The sequence below is a fragment of the Salvelinus fontinalis genome, chromosome 35 (genome assembly GCF_029448725.1).
Source record: "Salvelinus fontinalis isolate EN_2023a chromosome 35, ASM2944872v1, whole genome shotgun sequence".
NCBI lineage: Eukaryota > Metazoa > Chordata > Actinopteri > Salmoniformes > Salmonidae > Salvelinus > Salvelinus fontinalis.
In genome coordinates, this window is record NC_074699.1 from 15,289,482 (window position 1) to 15,313,177 (window position 23,696).

The following is a 23,696-nucleotide window of genomic DNA, read 5'->3' on the forward strand; positions in this document are numbered from 1 at the left end:
TGGCGTAAAGTACGTCTACTTCTATAATTGTTGCCTATTACTCTTGCGCTCAAATATATTGCCCACTGGGCACACACTTGTTGTATCAATGTTTCCTCGTCATTTCAATGAAATTACGTTGAACCAATGTGGAATAGACGAATAATTGTTATCTGTGCCCAGTGGGTGTTCTCTCGCTTCAAAAGTGGTTGAATAGCTATTTTCACCCCGAAGGCACCTGCAAATTACCACAGGTGAGAAATTACACAGTAAACGAGAAGCACTTCACTTGCCTCCAACCAAATTCATTTGATTTCTGAATAATTGATTCCAGGTAATTATTTTACGTTGAAGTGAAAAATCTGTTTCATTTTTGTTTCTTGGTCCAGTGCAGTTGTAAATCAAAGAAATACACTGAACACAAAGTATATATATTTTTTTTAAACTTATTTTAGAGGAAAATAAATAGTGAATCATACAAGTGTTCTAATATACTGTATTTGAGAGACGGTATCCATTCATGTGATCGTTTATTGCCGCTGTCACGTGACTGTGATAATTGATCTCTGCTGTGTGCTCAGTGGGGATGCCGCAGCCACACATCTTGGCAGGTCATCAAGAGGGATAAACAGAAAACAAGAAAAAGGTAAGACAAATAGCCAATACAAATGTAGCGGTTACTACTAATTTCACTAGTTAGTGTAAATGCCTGATTCACAGCCTACCTGCCATGTAAGATAATGGACGTTGTTATTTCCTGGAAAGAAGATTTAAAAAATTACTGGTCCCTTGCGTTTGCATAGGGTTTTACAGTATGTTTTACTGAACATTACAGTAAACATAATGTCAATATTGTTTTAGAAACAGACGACAATCAATCTCATTTCGGCTAAAAATTCAAATCCTCGATTTCCCTGTAGGGGAGAACGGGGTTGGTTGTCACAGTGCTTACTCAAAATCCATGGGGGCTGTGTAATAATTTGCTGCTACTGTAGGCTGAATGATAGAACAGCTATTTCCATGTTAAAATGTTATGGGATGCATTTTTCTCCATTGTTTTTGATGGTTGCATGTTTGGTAGGCCTACGTTATGAACAAATAGCCACAGCAGTCTACTGTTAAAACGAACTTAAAGTGGGTACATCCTCAGTGTTAACAGTAAATGCACTGAAGTTGCACTGAATTTTCACAATGTTCAGGTTTGTGCTCAGCAGACCTGAAATTTGCTCAGGGCCTAATCTTTTTTGAGGGAACATTGGGCAGGTGCATGATTTATGTCTACGTAGTTTGAGAGATTTTGATAAGCCTCACCCCAGAATGATCCTTTTACTGAAAACGAAAGGCTGGTAATTTAAAAGATTCATAGTCATAAGTCATGACTTTCCTTTGTGTAGAGACCCTGTGAGTATGGTGGTAAGGCTGGGCAATATATAGTATTTTAATGTATACTGGTATTGATCCACGTACAGGTATAAAAAAATTAAAAAAACGTCTATAAAGGTATTTTTGATACAGTGCTAAATAAATGAAAAGTTGGACAATTTGGACTAGTTTACTGTCAGTTTTGTCCTAGTTTGGTTGAGTATAAAACAATCAGAATGGAGAAAGCCCATTTAAACCACTTAGAAATCATTGGTTGTCATCAAGGGATGCACGACATATCGGTGAACATATCGGAATCGGACGATATTAGCTAAAAATACCAACATCAATGTCTAGTTTAACGGCAATGTTAAAAACCGATGTCAAAGGTACCGTGCATACCTATGTAACGTACGTACATGACTTAATAATGCCATGTAAAATTTTGCGCTACACATAACCGCCATCGATAACAGACATTACTGTGCAGCCGTATTCATTGACTCTGTCAATCACAACATTCTTATTGGCAGACTCAACAGCCTTGGTTTCTCAAATGATTGCCTCGCTTGGTTCACCAACTACTTTTCCGATAGAGTTCAGTATGTCAAATCGGAAGGCCTGTTGTCTGGACCTCTGGCAGTCTCTATGGGGGTGCCAAAGGGTTCAATTCTCGGGCCGACTCTCTTCTCTGTATACATCAATGATGTCGCTCTTGCTGCTGGTGATTCTTTGATCCACCTCTACTCAGACGACACCATTCTGTATACCTCTGGCCCTTCTTTGGACACTGTTAACTAACCTCCAGATGAGCTTCAATGCCATACAACTGTCCTTCAGTGGCCTCCAACTGCTCTTAAATGCAAGTAAAACTAAATGCATGCACTTCAACCGATCACTGCCCGCCCATCCAGCGTTACTACTCTGGACGGTTCTGACTTAGAATATGTGAACAACTACAAATACCTAGGTGTCTGGTTAGACTGTAAACTCTCCTTCCAAACTCACATTAAACATCTCCAATCCAAAATTAAATCTAGAATCGGCTTCCTATTTCGCAACAAAGCATCCTTCACTCATGCTGCCAAACATACTAGAGGTCGACCGATTATGATTTTTCAACACCGATACCGATTATTGGAGGGCCAAAAAAAGCCGATACCGATTAATCGGTCGATTTAATAAAAAAAAAAGTATTTGTAATAATGACAATTACAACAATACTGAATGAACACTTTTCTTTTACCTTAATATAATATATCAATACAATCAATTTAGCCTCAAATAAATAATGAAACATGTTCAATTTGGTTTAAATGTTTAAGTTCCTTGCATGAGAACATATGAAAGAGTCTTCAATATTCCCAGGTAAGAAGTTTTAGGTTGTAGTTATTATAGGAATTATAGGACTATTTCTCTCTATACCATTTGTATTTCATATACCTTTTACTATTGGATGTTCTTATAGGCACTTTAGTATTGCCAGTGTAACAGTAAAGCTTCCGTCCCTCTCCTCGCCCCTACCTGGGCTCGAACTAGAAACACATTGACAACAGCCACCCTCGAAGCATCGTTACCCATCGCTCCACAAAAGCACTTGCAAAGCAAGGGGAACAACTACTCCAAGTCTCAGAGCGAGTGATGTCACCGATTGAAACGCTATTAGCGCGCACCCCGCTAACTAGCTAGCCATTTCCCATCGGTTACACCAGCCTAATCTCGGGAGTTGATAGGCTTGAAGTCATAAACAGCGCAATGCTTGAAGCACAGCGAAGAGCTGCTGGCAAACACACGAAAGTGCTTACGAGCCTGCTGGTGCCTACCATCGCTCAGTCAGACTGCTCTATCAAATCATAGACTTAATTATAACATAATAACACACAGAAATACGAGCCTTTGGTCATTAAAATGGTCGAATCCGGAAACTATCATTTCGAAAAACAAAACGTTTATTCTTTCAGTGAGAAACGGAACTGGCATCCCTAAGTCTAAATATTGCTGTTACATTGTACAACCTTCAATGTTATGTCATAATTATGTACAATTCTGGCAAATTAATTACGACCTTTGTTAGGAATAAATGGACTTCACACATTTCGCAATGAGCCAGGCGGCCCAAACTGCTGCATATACCCTGACTGCTTGCAGGGAACGCAAGAAAAGTGACACAATTGCCCTAGTTATAAGAAATTCATGTTAGCAGGCAATATTAACTAAATATGCAGGTTTAAAAATATATACTTGTGTATTGATTTTAAAGAAAGTCATTGATGTTTACGGTTAGTATATTGGTGCAATGACAGTGCTTTTTTCCCAAATGCGCTTGTTAAATCATCAACCATTTGTCGAAGTAGGCTGTGATTCAATGAGAAATTAACTAACCCTAACTAACCCTAACCCTAACCCTAACCCTAACCCTAACCCTAACCCTAACCGCATCGATTATATGCAACGCAGGACACGCTAGATAAACTAGTAATATCATCAACCATGTGTAGTTAACTAGAGATTATGTTAAAATTGATTGTTGTTTATAAGATAAGTTTAATGCTAGCTAGCAACTTACCTTGGCTTCTTGCTGCCCTCGCGTAACAATTAGTCAGCCTGCCATGCAGGCTCCTCATGGAGTGCAATGTAAGACAGGTGGTTAGAGTGTTGGACTAGTAACCGGAAGGTTGCAAAAACGAATCCCCGAGCTGACAGGGTAAAAATCTGCAGTTCTTGTAACACCCGGGGTGTAGTGGGGAAGAAGTCAGGCGCAGGAAGCAGAGATTTCAGGGTAGCGTTTAATTTTATTGCACCACAACAGTGAACAGACGCCGACCAAAACAAATGCCCCAAACACAGGGGACTTAAAGAGTCCAGTAAAACCCAAACACACGGACAACCGTGACATACAACCGTGTACAACATGTACATCGAAAAATAATCCCGCACAACCAGCAGGCGGGCCTGCTTGTAAATAAAGCCCAACCAATCAGCCTAAACTACACACAGGTGAAACCAATAAACATAAAAGGGGGAAAAAGGATCAGCTAGTAGGCCGGTGACGACGACCGCCGAGCGCCACCCGAACAGGAAGGGGAGCCACCTTCGGCAGGAGTCGTGACAGTTCTGCCCCTGAACAAGGCAGTTACCTCACCGTTCCTAGGCCATCATTGAAAATAAGAATGTGTTCTTAACTGACTTGCCTAGTTAAATAAAGGTGTAAAAAAATATATATATTTTTTTAAATCGTCCAAATCGGTGTCCAAAAATACCGATTTCCGATTATTATGAAAACATGAAATCGGCCCTAATTAATCGGCCATTCCGATTAATCGGTCGACATCTAAAATATACCCTCGTAAAACTGACCATCCTACCGATCCTCGACTTCGGCGACGTCATTTACAAAATAGCCTCCAACACTCTACTCAACAAATTGGATGCAGTCTATCACAGTGCCATCCGTTTTGTCACCAAAGCCCCATATACTACTGCGACCTGTACCACTGCGACCTGTACATAGCTCATCTGTAAATAGCCCATCCAATCTACCTCATCCCCATACTGGATTTATTTATTTATCTTGCTCCTTTGCACCCCAGTATCTCTACTTGCATATTCATCTTCTGCACATCCTACCATTCCAGTGTTTAATTGCTATATTGTAATTACTTCGCCACCATGGCCTTACCTCTCTTATCCTACCTCATTTTCACATGCTGTATATATATTTTTCTACTGTATTATTGATTGTATGTTTGTTTATTCTCTGTGTAACTCAAATAAAATAAAATTTTATTTGCCACATACACATAGTTAGCAGATGTTAATGCGAGTGTTGCGAAATGCTTGTGCTTCTAGTTCCGACAATGCAGTAATATCCAACGAGTAATCTAACCTAACAATTTCACAACAATTACCTTATACACACAAGTGTAAAGGAATGAATAAGAATATGTACATTCAAAAAATATATGAATGAGTGATGTATAGAACGGCATATGCAAGATGCAGTGGATGGTATAGAGTACAGTCTATACATATGAGATGAGTAATGTATGATATGTAAACATTATATGAAGTGGCATTGTTTAAAGTGGCTAGTGATACCTTTATTACATCAATTCCTCCATTATTAAAGTGGCTGGAGTTGAGTCAGTATGTTGGCAGCAGCCACTCAATGTTAGTGATGGCTGTTTAACAGTCTGATGGCCTTGAGATAGAAGCTGTTTTCAGTCTCTCGGTCCCTGCTTTGATGCACCTTTACTGACCTCGCCTTCTGGATGATAGCGGGGTGAACAGGCAGTGGCTCGGGTGGTTGTTGTCCTTGATAATCTTTTAGGCCTTCCTGTGACATCGGGTGGTGTAGGTGTCCTGGAGGGCAGGTAGTTTGCCCCCGGTGATGCGTTGTGCAGACCTCACTACCCTCTGGAGAGCCTTACGATCATAGCGGAGCAGTTGCCGTACCAGGCGGTGATACAGCCCGACAGGATGCTCTCGATTGTGCATCTGTAGAAGTTTGTGAGTGTTTTTGGTGACAAGCCGAATTTCTTCAGCCTCCTGAGGTTGAAGAGGCGCTGCTGCACCTTCTTCACCACGCTGTCTGTGTGGTTGGACCATTTCAGTTTGTCCGTGATGTGTACGCCAAGGACCTTAAAACTTTCTACCCTCTCCACTACTGTCCCATCGATGTGGATAGGGGGGTGCACCCTCTGCTGTTTCCTGAAGTCCACGAACATCTCCTTTGTTTTGTTGACGTTGAGTGTGAGGTTATTTTCCTGACACCTCTCTCCGAGGGCCCTCACCTGCTCCTTGTAGGCCGTCTCGTCAGTGTTGGTAATCAAGCCTACCACTGTAGTGTCGTCTGCAAACTTGATGATTGAGTTGGAGGCGTGCATGGCCACACAGTTGTGGGTGAACAGGGAGTACAGGAGAGGGCTGAGAACGCACCCTTGTGGGGCCCCAGTGTTGAGGATCAGTGGGGTGGAGATGTTGTTACCTACCCTCACCACCTGGGGGCGGCCCGTCAGGAGTTCCAGGACCCAGTTGCACAGAGCGGGGTCGAGACCCAGGGTCTCGAGCTTGATGACGAGTTTGGAAGGTACTATGGTGTTAAATGCTGAGCTGTAGTCGATGAACAGCATTCTCACATTGGTATTCCTCTTGTCCAGATGGGTTAGGGCAGTGTGATTGCGATTGCGCCATCTGTGGACCTATTGGGGCGGTAAGCAAATTGGAGTGGGTCTAGGGTGTCAGGTAGGGTGGAGATGATATGGTCCTTGACTAGTCTCTCAAAGCAATTCATGATGACAGAAGTTTATCTCAGTTACCTTAGCTTTCTTGGGAACAGGAACAATGGTGGCCCTCTTGAAGCATGTGGGGACAGCTGACTGGGATAAGGATTGATTGAATATGTCCGTAAACACACCAGCCAGCTGGTCTGCGCATGCTCTGAGGACGCGGCTGGGGATGCCGTCTGGGCCTGCAGCCTTGCGAGGGTTGACACGTTTAAATGTTTTGCTCACGTCGGCTGCAGTGAAGGAGAGCCCGCAGGTTTTGGTAGCGGGCCGTGTCGGTGGCACTGTATTGTCCTCATAGCGAGCAAAGAAGTTGTTTAGTCTGTCTGGGAGCAAGGCATCCTGGTCTGCGACGGGGCTGGTTTTCCTTTTATAGTCTGTGATTGACTGTAGACCCTGCCATATACCTCTCGTGTCTGAGCCGTTGAATTGCGACTCTACTTTCTCTATTCTGACGCTTAGCTTGTTTGATTACCTTGCGGAGGGAATAGCTACACTGCTTGTATTCGGTCATGTTTCCGGTCACCTTGCCATGATTAAAAGCAGTGGTTCGCACTTTCAGTTTTGCGCGAATGCTGCCATCAATCCGCTGTTTCTGGTTTGGGAATGTTTTAATAGATCCTGTGGGTACGACATCGCCGATGCACTTACTAATAAACCCGCTCACCAACTCAGCGTATTCATCAATGTTCTTGTTCGCCGCAATGCGGAACATATCCCAGTCCACGTGATCGAAGCAATCTTAAAGCGTGGAATCCAATCAGCGTTGAACAGACCTGAGCGTGGGAGCTTCCTGTTTTAGTTTCTGTCTATAGGCTGGAAGCAACAAAATTGAGTCGTGGTCAGCTTTTCCCGGAAGGAGGGCGGGGGAGGGCCTTATATGCGTTGCGGAAGTTAGAATAGCAATGATCTAGGGTTTGCCAGCCCTGGTAGCCCAATCGATATGATGATAGAATTTAGGGAGCCTTGTTTTCAGATTAGCCTTGTTAAAATCCCCAGCTGCAATAAATGCAGCCTCAGGATATGTGGTTTCCAGTTTACATAGAGTCAAATTAAGTTCGTTCAGGGCCACCGATGTGTCTGCTTGGGGGGGATATATGTGGCTGTGATTATAATCGAAGAGAATTCTCTTGGTAGATAATGCAGTCGGCATTTGATGGTGAGGAATTCTAAGTCAGGTGAACAAAAGTACTTGAGTTTCTGTATGTTGTTATGATCACACCACATCTCGTTAATCATAAGGCATACACCCCCGCCCTTCTTCTTACCAGAAATATGCTTGTTTCTGTCAGCGCGATGCGTGAAGAAACCAGCTGGCTGTACCGACTCCGATAGCGTGTCTCGAGTGAGCCATGTTTCCGTGAAACAAAGAATGTTACAGTCTCTGATGTCTCTCTGGAAGGCTACCTTTGCACGGATTTCCTCTACCTTGTTGTCAAGAGACTGGACATTGGCGAGTAGTATGCTCGGGAGCGGTGCGCGATGTGCCCGTCTCCGGAGCCTGACCAGAAGACCGCTCCGTCTGCGCCTTCTACGGCGTCGTTGTTTTGGGTCGCCGGCTGGGATCCGATCCATTATCCTGGATGGTGGGCAAAACAGAGGATCCGCTTCGGGAAAGTCGTATTCCTGGTTGTAATGTTGGTGAGTTGACGTTGCTCTTATATCCAATAGTTCCTCCCGACTGTATGTAATAAAACCTAATATTACCTGGGGTAACATTGTAAGAAATAACACATAAAAAAACAAAATACTGCATAGTTTCCTAGGAATGCGAAGCGAGGCGGCCCTCTCTGTCGGCGCCGGAAGTCTGTGTTGTTGTCTGTGTCGAACTGCTTTGCTTTATCTTGGCCAAGTCGCAGTTGCAAATGAGAACTTGTTCTCAACTAGCCTACCTGGTTAAATAAAGGTGAAAAAAATTAAAAACACAGCATTCCTAACCTATGACCTACAATGTCTGCTGTGTGGATCGAGCAGTCAACAAGTCGAGCAGTCATTTGAAAGAGTAAGAAAATTTCAGCAAAACAACTCAAAGGCCAAATCCATTAAAGTCAAATTTCTGCCCTGATAGAGCTGCCCCGGTCAACTAAAATCATCTTTCCTCGGTTGCAACATTCACTACCTAATTCCAAACTGCCTCTGGAAGCAACATCAGCACAAGAACTGTTCGTCAGGAGCTTCATGAAATGGGTTTCCATGGCCGATCACCCACACACAAGCCTAAGATCGCCAAGCGTCGGCTGGAGTGGTGTAAAGTTCACCACCATTAGACTCTGGAGCAGTGGAAACGCGTTCTCTGGCGTGATGAATCACGCTTCACCATCTGGCAGTCCGACGGACGAATCTGGGTTTCGGCGTATGCCAGGAGAACGTTACCTGCCCCAATGCATAGTGCCAACATTAAAGTTTGGTGGAGGAGAAATAATGGTCTGGGGCTGTTTTTCATGGTTCTGGCTAGGCCCATTAGTTCCATTGAAGGGACATCGTAACACTACAGCATACAATGACATTCTAGACGATTCTTTGCTTCCAACTTTGTGGCAACAGTTTGGAGAAGGACCTTTCCTGTTTCAGCATGACAATGCCCCCGTGCACAAAGCTAGGTCCATACAGAAATGGTTTGTCGAGATCGGTGTGGAAGAACTTGATTGGCCTGCACAGAGCCCTGACCTCAACACCATTGAAAATCTTTGGGATGAATTGGAACTCCGACTGCAAGCCAGGCCTAATCGCCCAACATCAGTGCCCGCTCACTAATGCACTTAATGGAAGCAAGTCCCTGCAGCAATGTTACAACATCTAGTGGAAAGCCTTCCCAGAAGAGTGGAGGCTGTTACAGCAGCAAAGGGGGGACCAACTGTTCGCATACTCTTGGTCATGTAGTGTATCATTTCACAATATTTAACTTATTTTTGACGGAATGGCGGTATTTGACTGTTTTTTATTCTTCTGAATAAAAGAAGTTCTAAATATGTTTCATGAGTAGTGGATGACAACCAATGAATTCTAAGTGGTTTAAATGGGCTTATTCCATTCTGATTGTTTTATATTCAACCAAACCAAACTAGGACAAAACTGACAGTAAACTAGTCCAATTTGTCCAACTTTTCATTCATTTAGCACTGTATCAAAACACCTTTATCGACGGTATTGTAAAAATCCATACTGGTATACCTCAAAAGACAATATATCGCACTATCCTACCATTACATAGCACTAGGGTTTGATATGTCATTGATGCAGTATACACCTTATGGGCGTGAGAATCTGTACATATTTCATGAGAAGAAACAAAAGCAGAGCTCCTTCCAGACAGGGCAGTTCAGAAACACAACCCCTGTTTTGTTTCAGGTTCAAATAACCACCACCTTTTTCTCTCACAGTCTGCATGTATAGGGCATATCATAGTGAAATGACAGTCAATGCTCCCTCAAACTTTTTTGGCGCAAATTGTTGTCTCCAACTTCCGGCACGTGTTTACTGTGAACACTGAGGCTGTACCCGCTTGAAGTTACAGTTTTAACAGTGGCCAAGTAGGCTACTGTGGCTATTTGATCATAATGCAGGACTACCAGAGTGGCCTACCATCAAAAACATCAAAGAAAAATGTATCCCATAACATTTTAACATGGAAATAGCTGTTCTATCATTCAGCCTACAGTAGCAGCAAATGTGTGGTGTTCAATGTAGGCCTTCATTCCATGAGACCTTTGAAAAAAATATTCAGGGCTTGACATTAACCTGTTTATCCACTTGTCCTTCAGACAAGGAGGTGACTGAAAATGTTCTTGTTTGATGCAAGAAACCACTTTACAAAATAAAATTCATTTTTCCAGTACCATTATTACAGAGGATCATATAAATTATGCTACCCTCTACCTATTGGCTACTAAGCTTCTTTTTTTATTTAACTAGGCAAGTCAATTAAGAACAAATTTGTTTTTTAAATTAACAGCCTAGGAAGAGTGGGTTAACTGCCTTGTTCAGGGGCAGAACAACAGATTTTTACCTTGTCAGCTCGGGGATTCGATCTACCAACCTTTCGGTTACTGCATCAGACTCACCTGGACTCCATCACTTCCCTGATTACCTTCCCTATATATGTCACTCCCTTTGGTTCCTTCCCCAGGCGTTATTGTTTCTGTTTCATGTCTGTGCGTTGTTCGTGGTTTGTATTATGTTACGTTTATTTATTAAAACGCTCACTCCCTGAACTTACTTCCCGACTCTCAGTGTACTCATTACAAAAACCCTCAAATAAAGCACCATGCAAAGTTTGCTCTTCCGGTAATAGAGGCCAGAGTATTTGCATGGGACTGTCATCAATGTTCCCTCTAAACTGCACAGCTCCCCTCAGACTGTCACACAGAATAAATATCAGCCTGTGCAGAGAAGCATGAGATTGAACTTCACTGAACTTTTCCCCTTTAGTAAACACTATCAACGTTTCGCTCTACTGTGGGAATTGCTCGAATCAACCAATATTAGCCACTTTCAATGTAACAAACTATGCAAGACTTATTAGTAAGCAAAACGAACTGTGCATGAGACTCTCTTGTAGGCAGAAAGCGCATAGGAATAGAAATATATTGCACTGAAAGGCATGACTCAGGCCCGTACTCTCGCCATAACCAATCAGAGCTGCAGTAGGCATATATGCAAATATCCATATATGGATCTGTGCCATTCACTTTGAAGTGGACTGAGTAGATGCGCTTGTTTTGAGATCCTGTAGCCACCTGTGCACATTTGTTCATATTCTTTGCTAGTTATGGAGTTATTAGCCCAGTTATAGCTAATTTCTAGTCAACAATGGGGGAGTGGTTGCTTCCTGCAAGAGCACAAAATGTGTGCATTTCTAGCCCTTTTTGAAAAGCGAGTCAGGTAAAGAGATTTTTATATGTCTTAAAGGGGCAGTATTTTGAGACTGTCTTGAATAAGGTAGCCTAGCGGTTAGTGTTGGGCCGCCCACCAAAACTCACGGACCAGGCAAGGAGGGCATTAATCAGAGAGGCAAAAAAGAGACCAAAGATAACCCTGAAGGAGCTGCAAAGCTCCACAGCGGAGATTGGAGTATCTGTACATAGGACCACTTTAAGCCGTATACTCCAGAGCTGGGCTTTACGGAAGAGTGGCCAGAAAAAAGCTATTGCTTAAAGGAAAAAAATAAGCAAACACGTTTGGTGTTCGCCAAAAGGCATGTGGGAGAATCCCCAAACATATGGAAGAAGGTACTCTGGTCAGATGAGACAAAAATGTAGCTTTTTGGCCATGAAGGCAAATGCTATGTCTGGCGCAAACCCAACACCTCTCATCACCCCGAGAACACCATCCCCACAGTGAAGCATGGTGTTGGCAGCATCATGCTGTGGGTATGTTTTTCATTGGCAGGGACTGGGAAACTGGTCAGAATTGAAGAAATTCTTGAAGGAAACCTGTTTCAGTCTTCAAGAGATTTGAGACTGGAATGGAGGTTCACCTTCCAGCTGGACAATGACCCTAAGCATACTGCTAAAGCAACACTCGAGAGGTTTAAGGGGAAACATTTAAATGTCTTGGAATGGCCTAGTCAAAGACCAGACCTCAATCCAATCGGGAATCTATTTAAAGATTGCTGTACTTAAAGATTGCTGTACACCAGCGGAACCCATCCAACTTGAAGGAGCTGAAGCAGTTTTGCCTTGAAGAAGGGGGTAAAACCCCAGTGTCTAGATGTGCCAAGCTTATAGAGACATACCCCAAGAGACTTGCAGCTGTAATTGCTGCAAAAGGTGGCTCTACAAAGTATTGACTTTGGGGGGAGAATAGTTATTTATGCACGCTCAAGTTGTCTTATTTCTTGTTTGTTTCACAATAAAAAATATTTTGCATCTTCAAAGTGGTAGGTATGTTGTGTAAATCAAATGATTCAAGCCCCCAAAAAATATTTTTTATTTCCGGGTTGTAAGGCTACAAAATAGGAAAAATGCCAAAGGGGGTGAATAATTTCGCAAGCCACTGGACATCACTATTTAGCTGGTATCCTATTTATATTACATATTGGAACTCGGACTTCACACTGTTGGGGCAATCCATCTCATCACTCGTAGGCTTATCAGTGTTCACAGAACACTCCTCCTGCTCTCATGAGTGCCACTGGGTCTTTGGCAGTCGTCAGATTGGTTTCCTGGGAGAGGAGGAGAAGGAGAGTCGGCACTCTCACTAGAGGAACTGTCATTAAAGTCTTAAAGTATTTGGTTTTAAATATATTTAAGTATCAAAAGTAAATGTTATTGCTAAAATATAGTTAAGTATCAAAAGTATAAATAATTTCAAATTCTTTATATTAAGCAAACCAGCCACCACTATTTTCTTGTTTTTTTTAATTAACGGATAGCCAGGGGCACACTCCAACACTCAGACTGTCATACCCTGATCTGTTTCACCTGTCTTTGTGCTTGTCTCCACCCCCCTCCAGGTGTCGCCCATCTTCCCCATTATCCCCAGTGTATTTATACCTGTGTTCTCTGTTTGTCTGTTGCCAGTTTGTTTTGTTCGTCAAGCCTACCACCGGTTCTCCCCTTGCTCCTGTCTTTTTCTAGTTTTCCCAGAAAGTTTTTTGGGGGGTGTTTTTGTGCACCACTTGGTTGCCTTTTGTTTGTCCATCTTGAAGAACCCCTTCACTCTCCATCCGAGTCTGACCTGATTCACCAAAATTTTGATAACCAATTAGGTGAGGAGGCCGAGGCGGGCTGCCGCGGCTGAGAAATAGGCTAATTAGATGCATGAAAACTATATTGCAGGGTTCACCCCAAAGAATGTACTTTATTTGTTATCATTTAAGGCATTTTTTTGCTATAGATTGTAGATATATGAAGGACACATTGCTAGGTCTAAACAGTGTTACACCAAGTTATTTTTGATCTAGTCTAGGCTGCATGATTTTCAAATTGGTAGGGCTTAGTTTCTCTTGTCCATAAAAATACTCATATCAGCATAGCCGTGGGAAGTAGGGGTGGTGAGGGTGCTGAAGCACCAGATATAGTTTTGAACTAGTTCTTTATTCCTCCTGTATGAAAAATACTCAGAGCAAAGTATTTGCAAGTCCATCATCCTGCTGAGTTCGCCACTGGGTGAACATGTAGGTGTTCCTTGCCAGAAACTTTTTATGGGGCCTAATACATGGTAAAAAACAACTCAACCTAATGGTTCCTCATTGCACTTTTTTATTACATTTTAAATGTAGCCTATATTCAAATCCAGGTTCATCTTAATCGAGAGACATAGATCTTGAAAGACTTATTTGCACAGTTTTTTGCACTAATTTAGTTTATTTTCGTACTTATTTTGTTTAGGCTACTTTATTTATTTTGAAACTTGTAGCCCTATATGAAAGGATTTGTACAGTTCGATAGGCAAAAGCCATATCCTAATAGGCTTATTAGTTTTTAGCATAAGCCAATGTTCATTCGTTTTTAAAGGTCATAAAACTAATTATTTACATGTTTTTTTATCTCATTGTATATTTATGATTTTTACAGTTCGATAGGCAAAAGGAATAATAGGCCTATTCGTTTTTTAGCCTAAATCAATGTTCATTCATGTGTTATAAAAATTGTTATAGGCTAAATAATAATTTATTTAATCTGATTGTTGACTTTTATATAAATGCACAATTTGTAAGCTATATAAAACAGACTCATCATTCATTCATTCATACACTGACTCATCATTCATTTAGCCTATTTTGTTTGTTTCTGCTTATTGAAAGTGTTGCTGCGAGAGCTTCTACCCGATTTGCCGGTTGTGCAATTTAAGGACATTAAACGCTTCGACAATACTAAACGCTTCGACAATATTATGCATATTTGTTTATAAGTTTAACTTGTGAAAGTAACGTTTACTGCAATTTGTATTCACAGTAGCCTATGTGTAGGGCCCTTTTTCCAAACAGCCGATAATATAGGCCTATCTGACATTTCGGGCTGCGTTGGTGCTCTCTGCTCTTTCTACAATCTACATTGTTCTCTTGCATTATGTTATAGTCTAACTACCACATATGTATTGAAATGTATTAGGCCTATGGCATGTCGCCGTGCAGTCAAATTCAAATATACTACACCATTGTTTGTGACATCACAATGTCGTCACCGTCGACGATGGCTGTCAAACATTGTCATAGACAATGCAATTGTAAAACTGCTTGCTACATGTGGAAATTAAAAAGGAGGGTTATTGTCAATTATTTCTTTAAAATGTTCATACAGTTTAGACATGGGTGTGAGATGATGGGCGATGATGGGGCCTCCCAGAGCTGCAGAGGTTTCCGCTGCACAGGTGAGTGGGCTTGAAGGAGATTAGAGGGATTTGCTTCAGAGGCATTAGCCATGCTAGTTTTCTTTCTCTCTCTCAATTCTCTAATTCTCTGTCTTCTCCTTTCTTGTCTCTAGTCTCTTAGGGCAGATAGCACCTAGTCAGAGGGGACCCTTTTCCCAGAAGTGGCCAGCCAGCTAGGACCCCAGACAGACAATCCCAGCATGGGGAACCAGGACGAGTCCAGGAAGCTGAACGGGGGCTCCTCGCACCCCGACGCCACCTCAGCCGTGGCCCCCGAGCAGGCTAAAGAGAGCATGCAGATGAAGAAGGAGATCTCCCTGCTCAACGGAGTCAGCCTCATCGTGGGCAACATGATTGGCTCGGGAATCTTCGTGTCTCCCAAGGGCGTGCTCATCTACAGCGCCTCCTATGGCCTGTCGCTGGTCATCTGGGCCGTCGGTGGAGTATTCTCAGTGGTCGGCGCTCTGTGTTACGCAGAGCTGGGCACCACCATCACCAAGTCCGGGGCCAGCTATGCCTATATCCTGGAGTCCTTTGGTCCATTCATTGCCTTTATTCGCCTGTGGACATCACTGCTCATCATTGAGCCCACCAGTCAGGCGGTCATCGCCATAACGTTCGCTAACTACCTGGTGCAGCCACTGTTCCCCACGTGTGAGCCACCCTACTCAGCCTCGCGCCTCATCGCAGCCACCTGCATATGTGAGTAAACACTTATGACGCGCTTATGCACTCCCTGCCTCACTTTTCCCTTTATCCTTCTCTCACAAGTGGCAAACAAAGTGTCAAAGGACACTCTCTGAAAATCCAGACACTGTACAAATAGAATATTAGCAGACTGTTAAATTAAAGTTGAGTCACTAAAATGCTCTCAAATTGCTCTTAGTAGGACTTGCTCTCTAGGTTTTCTAGTACCTTCCTACATCATACCCATTTTCAGTAACCCTTTGCTACTTCAGCAGACAGGTATGCTAACATTTGGGCCAAGAAATAGTACATACTGTTCCTGCATTACAGGGTGTACATTTTAACTGATTCCAAATCTGTTTACATGCATGTGTGTGCACTCAGTGGACTGTGCATCTGTACAGACAGAAGCCCAACAGAACAGAGCAGGCAGAACTACTCTGGGTTAAGAAGCTTTGAGTCCTCTCATCATGTGACCTGTGAATTGTAACACATAACATGTAACTAATTAAAAGAGGGCTGTGTGATTGAAAGTCTCACAGCACAGTAAAATAATTTGGCTTTGATCTTTACCAGTCTTCTGCTAAGTACTAGTCTGCTGATGTTGTGTGAACACTGTCTTTGGTTGGCCTAGGTTTGCTGACGTTCATCAACTCAGCCTACGTGAAGTGGGGCACCAGGGTGCAAGATGTCTTCACTTACGCCAAAGTTCTCGCCCTCGTCGTCATCATCATCACAGGCATAGTGAAACTATGCCAAGGTCAGTGACATTAACACTGCTGCCAACACACTACTGTTGATTCCTTTTCATATCAGATTCTTAGCTTATTTGCATGAGAGGTTGTATAGTAATTATTGTAATTAGTAATTATCCTCTCAGGATACACCGTGAACTTTGAGGCGTCGTTCCAGGGCTCTTCTACAGACCCAGGAGACATTGCCTTGGCCCTGTACTCTGCCCTGTTCTCCTACTCAGGCTGGGACACACTCAACTTTGTTACCGAGGAGATCAAGGACCCAGAGAGGTACTCATGACACCCTGACAAACACATACCAAACATACCGTTATTGACCGGTTTGATTTCCGCCTTTATAGTCAGTCATTAACTAGCCTGGCCACAGATCTGCTTGTGCTTTAGCCGAGAGGTCGGCTGAAGCACAAACTGCTCCGCTCCCGTGCTAGAACGGTAACTGGGTTCTGTTACTAATTGGAGGAAGCTTTGGTAACAAGGATGTGTGAATGCAGTGGTAGATAATGGAGTGCCATAGTGATCGCTGGCAGCTGGCTGTTATTCCAAAGTAGAACCTACTGTATGTACATTCACACATTAACGCCATTGACATGTATCCTTACCACCATGTTGCACTGTAGGTTTAAGCAAGTAAACTCCGGTAAGAGTATATGCCAAGCAGAGAGAGAGACGTATACTGTATGAATGATAATGTTTGAACTCTTACCCTGTTTCCATAGGAACCTGCCCCTGTCCATTGCCATCTCCATGCCCATCGTCACGATCATATATATCATGACTAACGTGGCTTACTACGCCGTGCTGGACATGAGTGCCATCCTCGCCAGTGATGCCGTGGCTGTGGTGAGTTCAGAATTAAGAGCTCTCACTTTTATATCATGGAATAGAGCTGTTGAAGAGCAGATTATTGCTCTGATTTCCGGAAATGTAGTTTGAGAGGTAAATGCAGCGCCGACCCACATGCTACATGTTGAAGTTATTACCAGGCGATTAATGCCCTTGCTTTTTATTTATGTATAAATTGAGTTGATCTTCTGTTCCTAGGCCTGTTTGTCTTTTGATTCTATAAGTGTCTGCTCACCCTCAGGCAACTGTGTCGGCTGGCCCGGCCCAGTGAGAGTCTGGATGTTTAATTGGAGTCCGACAGACTCCCATTTAGATATGGATCTTTCTTTATAAATGTGTAAAAGTGCCCCCTGGAAAAGTGTGTTTTTGAGATTCTGTGTCAAAACAAAAAAAAACTCTCCTCTGTAGACGTTTGCCGACCACACTCTGGGAGTGATGAGCTGGACCATCCCCATCGCTGTGGCTCTGTCCTGTTACGGAGGGCTAAACGCATCTATTATCGCCGCATCCAGGTAAACCCTGTGACACACACATACATACACACACTCACACTCCCATACAATGCCCTAAACTTTATAGTCTTGCTGTACCGTCTAAAGGCCTCGATTCCCATGTTCCATCTGGTTAGATCTCTGGTTATGTTGAGCTCCGATGGTTTTTATATTGACGTTCTATAATAAAAGCCATCTGGAGTTACTTTCTGGTAATGGCTACGGAGGTACACTAAATTGCCAAAAGTATGCTTGCGAACGTCTCATTCCAAAATCATGGGCATTAATATGGAGTTGGTCCACCCATTTGTGTCAAATCGGAGGGCCTGTTGTCTGGGCCTCTGGCAGTCTCTATGGGGGAGCCACAGGGTTCAATTCTTGGGCCGACTCTCTTCTCTGTATACAGTACATCAATGATGTCGCTCTTGCTGCTGGTGAGTCTCTGATCCACCTCTACGCAGATGACACCATTCTGTATACTTCTGGCCCTTCTTTGGACACTGTGTTAACAACCCTCCAGATGAGCTTCAATGCCATACAACTCTCCTTCCGTGGCCTCCAACTGCTCTTAAATACAAGTACAACTAAATGCATGCTATTCAACCGATCGCTGCCTGCACCTGCCCGCCCGTCCAGCATCACTACTCTGGACGGTTCTGACTTAGAATATGTGGACAACTACAAATACCTATGTGTCTGGCTAGACTGTAAACTCTCCTTCCAGACTCACATCAAACATCTCCAATCCAAAGTTAAATCTAGAATTGGCTTCCTATTTTGCAACAAAGCCTCCTTCACTCATGCTGCCAAACATACCCTCGTAAAACTGACCATCCTACCGATCCTCGACTTCGGCGATGTCATTTACAAAATAGCCTCCAATACCCTACTCAATAAATTGGATGCAGTCTATCACAGTGCCATCCGTTTTGTCACCAAAGCCCCATATACTACCCACCACTGCGACCTGTACGCTCTCGTTGGCTGGCCCTCGTTTCATACTCGTCGCCAAACCCACTGGCTCTAGGTCATCAACAAGACCCTGCAAGGTAAAGTCCCCCCTTATCTCAGCTTGCTGGTCACCATAGTAGCACCCACCCGTAGCACGCGCTCCAGCAGGTGTATCTCTCTGGTCACCCCCAAAACCAATTCTTCCTTTGGCCGCCTCTCCTTCCAGTTCTCTGCTGCCAATGACTGGAACGAACTACAAAAATCTCTGAAACTGGAAACACTTCTCCCTCACTAGCTTTAAGCACCAGCTGTCAGAGCAGCTCATATATCACTGCACCTGTACATAGCCCATCTATAAATAACCCAAACAACTACCCCTTCCCCTACTGTATTTATTTATTTTGCTCCTTTGCACCCCATTATTTATACTTCTACTTTGCACATTCTTCCACTGCAAATATTGTATTTACTTCGCCACCATGGCCTTTTTTGCCTTTACCTCCCTTAGCTCATCTCATTTGCTCACATTGTATATAGACTTATTTTTCTACTGTATTATTGACTGTATGTTTGTTTTACTCCATGTGTAACTCTGTGTTGTTGTATGTGTCTAACTGCTTTGCTTTATCTTGGCCAGGTCGCAATTGTAAATGAGAACTTGTTCTCAACTTGCCTACCTGGTTAAATAAATGTGAAATAAAAAAATAAATAAAAATTTGCTGCGAAAACAGCCTCCACTCTTCTGGGAAGGCTTTCCACTAGATGTTGGAACATTGCTGCGGGAACTCGTACCCATTCAGCCACGAGCATTAGTGAGGTTGGGCACTGATGTTGGCCGATGAGCCCTGGCTCGCAGTCAGCGTTTTAATTCATCCCAAAAGTGTTGGATGAGGTTGAGGTTGAGGTCAGGGCTCTGTGCAGGCCAGTCAAGTTCTTCCACACCGATCTCGACAAACCATTTCTGTATGGACCTCGCTTTGTGCACGGGGGCATTGTCATGCTGAAACAAGAACGGGCCTTCCCCAAACTGTTGCCACAAAGTTGGAAGCACAGAATCGTCTAGAATGTCATTGTATGCTGTAGCGTTAAGATTTCCCTTCACTGAACTAAGGGGCCTAGCCCAAACCATGAAAGGCCCAGACCATTAATTTCTCCTCCACCAACTTTACAGTTGGCACTATGCATTCGGGTAAGTAGTGTTCTCCTGGCATCTGCCAAACCCAGATTTGTCCGTTGGACTGCCAGAGAACGCGTTTCCGCTGCTCCAGAGTCCAATGGCGGCGAGCTTTACACCACTACAGCCAACACTTGGCATTGTGCATGGTGATCTTAGACTTGTGTGCGGCTGCACGGCCATGGAAATCCATTTCATGAAGCTCCCGAAGAACAGTTATTTTTGCTGACGTTGCTTCGAGGCAGTTTGGAACTCTTCAGCACTCGTGGTCCCTTTCTGTGAGCTTGTGTGGCATACCACTTCGCGGCTGAGCCATTGTTGCCCCTAGACATTTCCACTTCACAATAACACCACTTACAGTTGACCGGGGCAGCTCTAGCACGGCAGAAATTTGACTAATTTACTTGTTGGAAAGATGGCACCCTATAACTGTGCCAATTTGAAAGTTACTGAGCTCTTCAGTAAGGCCATTCTACTGCCAATGTTTGTCCATGGAGATTGCATGATTTTAAACACCTGTGAGCAAAGGGTGTGGCTGAAATGGCCGATTCCACTAATTTGAAGGGGTGTCCACATACTTTTGTAAATATAGTGTATGCTGTATGCCACAGATGTACCATTATGTTGTCCAGATACTCTAGCGGCCCCTAGAGCTGAGCGATTAACCGAAATGTTTGTTATTTTTGTAATTGACCGACATCTGTTAAATTATTTGAATTCCCGTTTCGTTCTTTTTTTTTTAGGTCTCAATGCACACGTTGGCTGCAGTTTCACTAGTCATAAATCAGATCATGCCTGAACTGTGCGATGTAGCAGGGAGTTGTAGTTACCAATAGGCCTATTTTCTACATAGTTTAGCGCAGAAAACGTGATTATTAACTACAATGACCATAATCCATTGTACGGCTATTTGTCTGGTTTAGCCACGGAGAGAGACAGAAGAGGCGCGATTGAGAGGAATAGCGAGCAGTTGCTTCGTGAGGTATCTCTACCAGAAAATACATGATCTAAGTGATGGACTGTTGGTATTCTGCAGTCATAAAAGTATGCCTTATTTACTTTGAAGAACTATTGAAATAGTTTGGGCTCCCGAGTGGCGCAGCGGCCTAAGGCACTGCGTCTCAGTGCAAGAGGCATCACTACAGTCCCTGGTTCGAATCCAGGCTGTATCACATCTGGCGGTGATTGGGAGTCCCATAGGGCAGCGCACAATTGGCCCAGCGTCGTCTAGGTTTGGCCGGAGTAGGTCATCATTGTAAATAATAATTTCTTAACTGACTTACCTAGTTAAATAAAGGTTAAATATAAGAAAATGTGATTTTGTCAGACAACATAGGCAGGAGCTCTATAGAGATGAGGTGATGAATTGGAATTAAACAATAAAGTCATCAAATGTAATTTATACAACAACTGAAATAATTTAAGTAAAATCATGTGAATAACTGGTGATTAATAAGTGATAAACAGTAATGGGCAGGCACTACCATCATGGGACTTTTATGATTTTTTTAAATTCTGTGTTGTTCAACCCACATAATGCATAGTGCATTAAATAATCTAACCGAAACTGAACCGACCAAAAAAAGCACTAATCGCTCAACACAATCTCTAAGTGATACCTCTGTCGTTGGCAGGCTGTTCTTCGTGGGTGCTCGTGAAGGTCACCTCCCGGACGCCTTATCAATGATTCATGCGGAGAGGTATACTCCTGTCCCTGCTTTGATCTTCAACGTAAGCACCCCCTTTCCTTACATCACTTACAACGCATACTTTAGAACAATTTCATCAACTTCTGTGCCAAACAAACAAAGTAGAATCATCTCGCCCAGTGCAGCTTCCTAACTATCTGGTGTGGATGATGCTGATGAGCCATGTCTCCCCCTGCTGGCGAGTCATATATTCTGCCTCTGTTGACCAGTGTCTTTTTGTGTGTGTGTGTGTGTGTGTATCCACAGTGTGCCATGGCCTTGGTATACCTGACTGTGGAGGATGTCTTCCAGCTGATCAACTACTACAGCTTCAGCTACTGGTTCTTTATGGGTCTGTCTATCGCCGGGCAGATCTACCTGCGCTGGAAGGAACCAGAAAGACCCAGACCACTCAAGGTGAGATGAGATAACTTGACTGTCTCACCCATGAACCAATATGTTTATACTTTATCAATTAATAGACTAAAGATAAGTAGTTACATGTAAGGCAGCAATACATGTTATTTTCTTCTTCTTCTTTCCATGTCTGTCCTTGTGTTCCTGTGTGCAGTTGACCCTGTTGTACCCCATCATCTTCTGTTGTTGCACTGTGTTCCTCGTGGCAGTGCCACTGTACAGTGACACCATCAACTCTCTCATTGGCATCGCCATTGCCCTCTCAGGAGTGCCAGTCTACTTCCTGGGCATCCACCTGCCCGAGTCCAAACGCCCACCCTACATTACGAAGTTACTACGTGAGTTACCCTCTCTAAATAAGACCGTTTCCTCAGCCTGTTTTCAAATAAGAACTGAATTATATTCCTGTCTTGTATAATAGTTTACAATAATTCCATTGAGAGATGTGGAATCAGTAGTTTATTTTAGTGCGTTTCTGATTGCTCTTAACGCTTTCTTTCTCTTGTGCTAGGTACTTTCACACGCTTTACCCAGCTCACCTGTTTCTGTGTGCTCACCGAGATGGACATCAGTGAGTAAACCTCACTCCCAACCATGACATAAAGTTCTTACCATGTTACCCACCTCCCTTTGTAATTCACAAACAGACACATGGGACCAACTCATGGAAATTCACCTCTTTTGCAAAAACAAGGGAATATTTAAACATTTTACCTGAATGTCTAACTACTACATTAGTCTGTAGTTTGCAATGTGGGACACTATACACACATTTACACGCACAGACAGGTATAGAGAGGTGACAGTGTGGGACTCCAGTTGCTTTTCACTGCCGCCAACCTGGTGCCTGATGGTTCATGTGAAGTTAAGTATTGGGCAAGGACAAATCCCAAGGAAAGCCATGGTCATCTGACCAGTACTCTGGGACATCCCTTCCTCCTTATGTCATTATCCTACTCATAGTTTCACTTCTCCCCATCTCCTGACATAGCATTGTCCCCTGCCTGGTGTATGAGCTGAGGGGGTGAGATCCACATCAGAGCCTGTGGAGGTCTCTCCCTTCTCAAGGGCTGGAGATCCATGTAAGATGGCAATACATCTCTTATCTTGTGATGGAATGACCTAGAGAGGTTAGACAATTTTGTTTTATGATCTCAGAGTACACTTTCATTTTTAGAATTTTAATGTGCCTGTCAAAAACATATAGAGTGTACAAAACATTAGGAACACCTGCTCTTTCCATGACATAGACTGACTAGGTGAATCCAGGTGAAATCTATGATCCCTTATTAAATCCACTTCAATCAGTTTAGATGAAGGGGAGGAGACAGGTTAAATGATTTTTAAGCCTTGAGACATGGATTGTGTATGTGTGCCATTCAGAGGGTGAATGGGCAAGACAAAATATTTAAATGCCCTTGAATGGGGTATGGTAGCAGCTGTCCTGCGCACCGGTTTGAGTGTGTCAAGAACTGCAACTCTACTGGGTTTTTCACACTCAACAGTTTCCCGTGTATATCAAGAATGGTCCAACACCCATCCAACTTGACACAACTGTGAGAAGCATTAGAGTCAATATGGGCCAGCATCCCTGTGGAATGCTTTTGACACCTTGAGGCTGTTCTGAGGGCCAAAGTGGGTGCAACTCAACATACCCCAAAGGGACATGCAAACAGACTGATTTTTATAAATATTAAAATGTATTTCTTAAAAGTGATGGAAAGGTCTGTGTTTTTGTGGAGCTTTTGAGT

The 23,696-nt window shown here is 43.2% G+C and overlaps 1 protein-coding gene across 1 annotated transcript; it reads left to right on the forward strand.

Moving 5' to 3' along the window:
- Positions 1 to 559: 559 nt before the first annotated feature.
- On the forward strand, positions 560 to 23,662 carry LOC129834361 (Y+L amino acid transporter 2-like). The gene is made up of 11 exons (XM_055899277.1): positions 560 to 625; positions 14,870 to 14,939; positions 15,053 to 15,641; positions 16,261 to 16,386; positions 16,507 to 16,651; positions 17,098 to 17,221; positions 17,633 to 17,736; positions 21,475 to 21,571; positions 21,796 to 21,945; positions 22,100 to 22,283; positions 22,457 to 23,662. The coding sequence occupies exons 3-11, from the start codon at positions 15,140 to 15,142 to the stop codon at positions 22,522 to 22,524; spliced, it is 1,500 nt and encodes a 499-aa protein (XP_055755252.1). The 5' UTR covers positions 560 to 625; positions 14,870 to 14,939; positions 15,053 to 15,139; the 3' UTR covers positions 22,525 to 23,662.
- Positions 23,663 to 23,696: the final 34 nt, after the last annotated feature.